This window comes from Limulus polyphemus, unplaced genomic scaffold (assembly GCF_000517525.1).
Source record: "Limulus polyphemus unplaced genomic scaffold, Limulus_polyphemus-2.1.2 Scaffold5232, whole genome shotgun sequence".
NCBI lineage: Eukaryota > Metazoa > Arthropoda > Merostomata > Xiphosura > Limulidae > Limulus > Limulus polyphemus.
The window spans coordinates 32,829-41,591 of NW_013670842.1; the positions used below are offsets into that span (position 1 = coordinate 32,829).

The 8,763-nt window shown below is 36.3% G+C and overlaps 1 protein-coding gene across 3 annotated transcripts in view; it reads right to left on the reverse strand.

The window, feature by feature from the left end:
- Positions 1–2,558: 2,558 nt before the first annotated feature.
- LOC106472303 (protein ABHD15-like) overlaps positions 2,559–8,763 on the reverse strand; it is a 9,640-nt gene continuing 3,435 nt past the window's right edge. Inside the window, exons 2-4 of one of the 3 annotated variants that reach the window (XR_002613441.1) lie at positions 6,383–8,077; positions 5,120–6,244; positions 2,559–3,138 (exon numbers count right to left, since the gene is read on the reverse strand). Coding sequence is in view for 1 of the 3 variants with exons in the window: in XM_013932937.2 (XP_013788391.2) it covers positions 6,727–7,965 (1,239 nt within the window). In the remaining 2 variants the exon portion in view is untranslated. Of the gene's footprint in view, positions 3,139–5,119; positions 6,245–6,295; positions 8,078–8,763 lie in introns of those variants that run through there. The other 2 variants (XR_002613442.1, XM_013932937.2) reach the window with 2 other exon arrangements.

Sequence of the window (8,763 nt, forward strand, 5' to 3'; positions counted from 1 at the left end):
ATATGGGTGTTTAGGTTTATATGTATCTGTGTGTAGAATTAAAATTAAAAGCTATATACTTAACGTCGGTATTTTATGTTTTAAGCTTGTAGTTCGAGTGTTTTTAAATAATTCAAATTTAATAAAGTTGTTCCAGCTGTTTACATGTTACTTAACAATGCCCCCCAGTAGCACAGCGGTATGTCTGCGGACTTACAACGCTAGAATCCGGGTTTCGATACCCGTGGTGGGCAGAGCACAGATAGCCCATTGTGTAGCTTTGTGCTTAACTTCAAAAAACAAACAAACAAACTTAACAATGTTTATTTGAGATTGTATATTTCAAATCTTCGCTACTCTTGTCTAACCGAATAGCGATATTTCTCGTCTCTCTTATGGTCTCAAAGAGCGGAGCGCGAATATGCGGCAATCGGACGCGAATCATACATGTTTTTATGTGTGAAAAAAATATATATAAATACATTTAATCATCATATATACTTAAGTCTAAGATGTTGAAAATGATAAGTGCTTTCTTGTCAGGAATCATGTTAAACACTTCTACATTCGAGATAACGGAATCGGTATTGAAACCAAAAGCGACATCTACAGAGATTTGTTTATTCAGGACTGGTTCAAAATGCCAAAACTAGCGTTTTGTGCTATAACTTTCAACTAGTAGGAGACAACAAATATTACAGAATCACCACCGGTAGACTTGACTGTTAATAAAAGTTCGTGTTTATAACTTGATTATCGCGTCACGTGGAAGCTTACATAAACAGTACCGATCACGTGAAGATATTGAACCATGACATTTAGCTACATAAATATGGTGTATTAGATTCATTAGTAAATATAGATCGTTCAAAATTCCTTTCACAAACTCGTTATGGGAGCGTAGATTTAAAACGTGACTTTTTAAAAACATATTCTCTTAAATAAAGCCAAAATTAAGAGTAACAACTGTTTTTTATTTCTTGCTTTTGAAGTTCATATGTCATGCTTTGTTGTAGCTTACAGAGTGCATAATCTTCTCGTGATTCATGACATGCGCACGTTTTACTGACGTCACGACTGTACAAATTGCAACGTTAAGCGTCCTTTATTTGACGTCATTTTAGTGTCTACTGACTGACTGACAGACAACACACTACCGTAAATGGTTAAAACAGGCGACCTTCGACTCCCTTTCGGGGAAATAATTGTTTATTAACACCGTTAAGTCTGGGGGCTTATAATAATAAAAACTGGGTTTCGATACCCGTGATGAGCCCATTATATAGTTTTATGCTTAACAACAAACAAACTTTATTGCTACGTTAGAGGACGAGGCTTTGATAAATTATTTTTTTAGAAAGGTTTACTTTTTCCACTGTCTTTCTTAATCCATAAGATCAGTTTTTATTGGGAGTATTACTCCTGATCACTGATCAAACCATACTTAGAGTAACTGATTAAGCCTAGCCCAGTGCTACAGTTGTCTGGTGATGTTCGTCAAAATCTCTTTAATACAAAAAGAGTAGATTGAAATATAATATGGATCAATTCTTTCAAAATTTTGTTTCCACAAGATGAAGGAAAAGCTAGTTTCATCGAATATGTAATCATTAAATGAAAAATAAAAAATAACACTGCTCGTTTTCTCTACGAAAAAAAGATTTATTAACTTTCCTTGAACATCCAACAAATTTTTACATAAATACAAGCTTCACAAAACTTGAACGTTACAGATCTAAAATTAACTACTCTTAGTTATAATATTATGATGAAGATGACACTACAGAAACAAATGGCAACGCTGATACCACCTGACTACTAGCTGTGAAATTTGCCAATCATCTCGCGCTGTATTGTATCAAATTATTTCCCGCCATATTGTTTCTATGGTAATGTGGAAATCTGCAAAATAGCGCTTCGATGAAGTTAATTGTTAATCGGTCTAATTGTTTCTTGGAATATCTTGTAGACTAACATATTGCAATAAAGTTTAAAAGCAGAAAAATGCGTAATTTACTAGAACTGTTTACTTTTTTGTCACGTGTTTCTCAACTTCCAGATGACCGACATGTTATCACAGCAATAATTACGCCGAGTGAATGCAATATATAGACGACAAACATGGACTAGAACTTTAAAACAACTTTAAATCCCTTTAATTTTTTTTTGTTTTGTTTTTTAGGATAAGAATCTCAAATAATATACCAAAGTAACTAAAGACAAAACTAAAAATAAATTGATGTTTCGATATATGCTGCAGTCCTTGGGTTCTGTTTGTTTATACATAATTATCATAAATGTCCATTTACATAACACCAAAACATTTTCATAACCAATATATTAGTATTGTAACATCCTTACAATGTCGCTCCACTCCAGACATACTGGTGGTATTACAACAATGCTACTATGTCACTTCAGACTCTGAAGTGACATTGTAGCATTGTTGTAATACCACCAGTATGTCTGAAGCGACATTGTATCATTGTTGTAATACCACTAATAAGCATTGTTGTAATACCACCAGTATGTCTGAAGCGACATTGTATCATTGTTGTAATACCACTAATAAATACAATGTCACTTCAGATTTATTAGTGGTATTACAACAATGCTACAGTGTCACTTCAGACATACTGGTGGTATTACAACAATGCAACAATGTCACTTCAGATTTATTAGTGGTATTACAACAATGCAACAATGTCACTTCAGATTTATTAGTGGTATTACAACAATGCTACAATGCCACTTCAGATTTATTAGTGGTATTACAACAATGCTACAATGCCACTGCAGACATACTGGTTATATTACAACAATGATACAATGTCGCTTCAGACTTATTAGTGGTATTACAACAATGCTACAATGTCGCTTCAGACTTATTAGTGGTATTACAACAATGCTACAATGTCACTTCAGATTTATTAGTGGTATTACAACAATGCTACAATGTCACTTCAGATTTATTAGTGGTATTACAACAATGCTACAGTGTCACTTCAGACATCTGGTGGTATTACAACAATGCTACAATGTCGCTTCAGACTTATTAGTGGTATTACACCAATGCTACAATGCCACTGCAGACATACTGGTTATATTACAACAATGATAGAATGTTGTTCTTGGAACTTGGATTCTTTGCCGTCATACCTATAGAGGTATAAAAGAACAGAGTTACAGGAAATACGACAAATTTTGACATTGTTGATTGAAAGTAACACTCCTCCGAGGTTTCTGAAACGGAGAGGAGATATTGAAAGTGACGTTATTTGGTTGGAGCTATAGCTAGCTTGAAAACATATAAATCTTATCGATCTTGTCCCACTCATACTGCAGAGTTTTCAACATCTGTAATAATATAGCTACAAAATTAAATTGTACGTAATACGATAAATTCTCCTGGTTATAAATTTATCTATTTTATCTCTATAACACGTGTTTATTTCAAGAATTTAACATATAATTCCTGAAGGTAAAATAACTAGTTAGAACATCATATTTCCAGTAGTTTAGATATTTAAACTCATGTTCTTCATATTATATTGTGTATTTTCTATATTTAACAATATGTATTTATATATATATATATATATACAGAGAAACACATACACACGTACGTCAGTTCACCTATAATAAATACAAACAACAGCTGTATTATATAGTCTAGCAATACACGTGTTAGCTATACTTTACAAGTGACGGGCGTCGTTAATGTGTCGAGTTCTTGTTGATCGAAGGGTCCGAGATTCGAGATGTGATGATACTGAATACTATCGACATTCTCATCTATTAGCACGTTACGAAAGTACGCTCAGCCCCGTTGTTCGATTCAAAGCCCTTGTGGTGGCGGGTGTTGCTGACTGGCTGTCTTTCTTCAGGTGAGCAGTTTTAAAAGTTAGGGACGGCTATAGCTTACTTCTAAGAACCGCTTAGTTAACCGTTCAGACCACGGGCTTATAAGATGAAGTGCAGATTTAAAATTCCCCGTAAAGACGGGAGCAAGTACCTATCCTACAGGACCCCACAGTGGTGGTTAAGGCCCTCCCCCCATGAAGTTCCTTCACGCCACACTAGGTTTGATGAGAAAAACTGTTTTATTTGTACCATAAACTGAAAAAGTCGTCAATCCTAAAATATTATAACCTCGTAGCGTCATCGTTTTTATATAATTATAACGAACTAAATTTCATTTAACTTGTTTCCACACACACACACACACACACAAGCAAAAACTGATTTGCAGGATCTGATTCTCCGATAAAAAATGCCAACCAACCTGTTACTCCCCACCAGCTGGGTCAGAGATAAATTTACGGACGTTCTCAGCGGTGGATAGGGAGTGAATAGTTTTGCTTTGCGCTACAACAACAACAACGACATCCGAATACATTTTTCGCCAGTATTATTTCCCAGTTTGCTAACTTATTAATTTTGAGTTCCTATTAAAGTTTGACACAACGCATTCAACTGTTAATATTCTAGTTAGCCAGCGTGTGTTTACTCTTGGTAAACGAGATTAGTCCGGCTTAGAGTATCAAATTCGAATGCAATAACAATACGTCTGAAATTATGTATGTTTGAAGCGGTTAGTAAAATACAATTATTCGACGGTGTAGGACTAAATCATTTAAGGATATAATTTATCAAAAAAGTGGTATTAAAAATTACAAAATTATGATTTAAAAAAGTATATATTTTTTGTTTGTTTGTTTAAGCCCAAAACTGTACAATTGGCCTGCGCTCTGCACACCTAGGGATCGAACTACAAATTATAACCCTTCAAACTTACCGTTGAGTCATCGTAGACGATGGTTTAAATACAGTGTAGGTTTTTAATTTGATTCATGGTTATTAAAATTTGTTTGTTGGCTAGACAAGAGGCTATCTGCGCCGTACTAACTTGTTCTTACCCACGATTCTGTAGATGTCGCTACTTATATAGAACATTTAAATTCATATTTGGCACGTTATATGTATTCAAAAGTATTAAAATATAAATTTTGTATTACTTATATATTCACACACAAAATATATATATACAGACACACAGACACATTCTATTTTTCTACATTTCATCTTATATTCAATTGGTCACGTTTCCGATTAAATACAAAAATATCAACATATTTACCGAAACAGCTGTATACGTGACTAGCCTAACATCAGCAGACTTATTGTTTTAAATACGTGTATCTTTTAATCTACAACGTCACATATATATTCTGTTAAACTGTTGTAAAGCTATCCAACTAATATGATAAGTTACTTATATGGCGTCACGATTACTCAATTACGGTGCGATACGAGGCCTCTAAACTGTTTAAAACTTTCATACCCTCTGTTGTTTCTTGGTTTAATTTGTAGCTAGTTTTAGTTATATCGCCGCGCGTTGCGTACGTTGATATTCGATTACTGTCGTAGTAATACAGGTGCTTCACAAGGGTGCAAGGAAATACAGAAACAGAGCATGCGCATTGATCTACTTCCGAGTTGATGATTTTAAAATGTCGTCCATTTTGTTCTTACATAGAGGACTGATTTAATTATACCTTTGCCCTTTAATACACGAGTGAACAATTAAAACTAAACATAAAGGAAAACGTGGGTTTAATTCATCCTGTTTATCAGCTCCACAACACAACATCGAAAGTTCTGGAACTTCATACACTCATAAATCGGTTACGAACCGGTTCAAACGTGGTTAGAAGAATCTCAAACCATGACACCCCAGATTAAAAAGTAAGAAATACCGTCATTGATGGTAATATTTTATCATAAGTATACAGATTAGTTCAGTGTCTTAGTTGCTTATTTGATAATAAAGTTTTGGCAGCCTGGAACTAGCGTCTGCGATCTTGAATTACTCTACTTTGTATAATGAAGGACGTAGATGTTAAAATGATTCTAGACAAGTTCTTTAATATAATCTGTTTTTAGTAATTACTCTACATAGAATTAAATTCCTTCGGTGACTTGAGAAATGAATATTTAAACTGACAATTAAATGCTATGCAACCTAAACGCCTGCAATCTTGAAAACTTTGAAGCCTGTCAGTTCTGGAAAAATCTTGATGTTATCTTGCTTTATACCAAAGTATTGATCGCGTTCACTGAAAAGTATAGTATTTCCCAGCAATAATAATAATCCCAGACACTGAGCACACCTTCTGTAAATACATGACTTATAATAACATCAGACACTGACCACATCTTCTGTGAATACATAACTCGTAATAACCCCAGACACTGACCACACCTTCTGTAAATACATTGTGGTCAGTGTCTGGGGTTATTACGAGTTTCTTCTATAAATATATAACTCGTAATAACCCCAGACACTGACCGCATCTTCTATAAATATATAACTCATAATAACCCCAAATATTGGCCGTACCTTCTGTAAATACATAACTCATAATAACACCAGACACAAACCGCACATTCTGTAAATATATAACTCATAATAATTCCAAACATTGACTACACATACTGTAAAGTGTAAGTGATTAGTTGAGGTCACCTGATAGGTCGATGGACATATAAGTGTATGATAACTATTGAACTTAAGCTCAAATTGTACACTTAACACTAACTTCACAATGAGAAAGTAATACATCTTTTTTAAACATCACAGATGTGGTTCTTTAAACTGCGACTGGTTGAGATTTTTAGTGAAGTCCACAAGATTTCATTCTTAGCATTGAAGACAAGTAGAAGCCAAAGGTCGACTGTTGAGTTCTATCTCGTCGCTGATTTCAGTCTACGTTCCTCTTTTGAAGAGAACTCCAAGACAGACTCTACGAAATCCAATGCTATTAAATCAGCCCAGGAGCGCAGACCGTCTGGACCCCATTCCAAAAACCCACAATGACCACCGTAATTCGTAGTGACTAATAACATTTGAGGATAGACTTGGAACACGTCATACGGGATCGCCTCATCCACTACCAAAGGGTCATCATGACTGGTGATGCACAAAACTGGTGTGGAGATATCGTCAGCATCACGCAAGGGGGCGTTCTTCTCCCAGTATTGCTCAGAATTATCGCAGCCAGCCATCTTCCAGTAGACGTGTCGTTCTAAGTCTGCTAATTTATGGCAGCTCAAAGCTTGCTGAACGTCAACCGTCTTTTTTAGTCCTTCTCCGTGAGAAGCCACCAGCCGCTTACTAGCTAAGAGACCAAGAACCTCATACGGTTGCGGCATGGATCCTGTGTAAAGACGCTCGGGATCAAACAGAGGCGAGACAGCTACTCCGGCCGCTAGGTACGCTGAAGAACCAAACTCTCCCAGGTAAGCCAAAAGAAGGTCGGCGCCAGCACCATATCCGATAGCTGTCACACGGGCGTTCGGAAGTTTGCTCCGAATGTACTTGACCACTTGACGTAAGTCGGAGGGATCACCATAGGATTGCAGTTTGGGAGTGGTCAATGGGCTGTTGCCGTGACCCCGACGATTAAAAACCATTGGTCGAAATCCTTGTTGTAAGGATTTTTGGCACGTGTACATAAGATTTCGGGCATCCGTCATCAAGTCTGGCAACAAAATGACCACTGGACGAGATTTCCTCATTATGGAGGTTGACCCTTGCGCTAATGCCCAATCTAAGGCTACCACTCCGCGGTCCTTCAGCTGGAGAAAATGACGCTCGAATCTGGTCTCGCCCTGATCGATAATATAAGTTTTCACGAGCGTTTGAATATTTGGATTTTTAGCCCAACATGGCGGCTTATAAGGAATGCTTAACCGAGGGATATTCTTCAACAGGAAACGTGAGAAAGCGGAATCTTTATAATACATTGTTGGGGCTGCACCGCAGGGTCGTAACATCTCTATAAAAGCTGAGAAGAATAAGACTGTTACCAGGGCAACCACTATCCAGGTCGGTATGGAAACGAAAAGAAGCCAATAGACCATGACTGTAACAATTAGGCTCATCTCAGCAGAGAATGAATCAAAGATAAAGCTCTTGGACATGACAGCATCCAAGTGCTGCTTCTTCCAAACCCTTTGCTGACGTGAGGGAAATGTCGGAGAGTCTGAAGATCTCTTTACTGAAGCGTGCCAACCAAACTGAGCATTCTTTTTTCTGAGAAAATAAAGAAGAATAAACTTGGAACAAAATCCAATATAAAAAATATTATAACTAAACAGATAAAAAATGAATGTTATATTTATAATTTAAACTTAACTTTTCGAAGATTTCTGAGACGTAGTTTTATTGGATTATGTTTAAAGGCGTCCCATTGGATCAACTGTAAGTTTATGGATTTACAACGCTAAAATCCGTAGTTCGATTCCCAGCGGTAGGACACAGTAAATAGCCCAACGCTAAAACAAACAAACAAACAAACTAAAATTTGCAAACACAAAAACAAAAAAAAACAAACTCTGTTCATTTTCCTGCCTCCCGATGGCTCAGCCGTAAGCCTTCAGGTTTACAACTATAACAAAAGGGTGTGGTGAGTACAACACATATCGCCCAACGTGTTTAATAACAAATAAACAATTACTTGTTATTTATACCTAACACTACATTTTACACCTGACTTTGTTGTACCTACGTTTTTTACTGGAATTTGTGTATTTTAGTTCTGTTTGTTTGAAATTAAGCACAAAGCTACACCATGGGCTATCTGTGCTCTGCCCACCACGGGTATCGAAACCCAAAATGTAGTTTTGTAAGCTTTGAAATTTATGGCTAAGCCGCTGGGGGCTTATTTGATTGTTTGTTTGAAATTAAGCACAAAGCAACACAATGGGCTATCTGTGCTC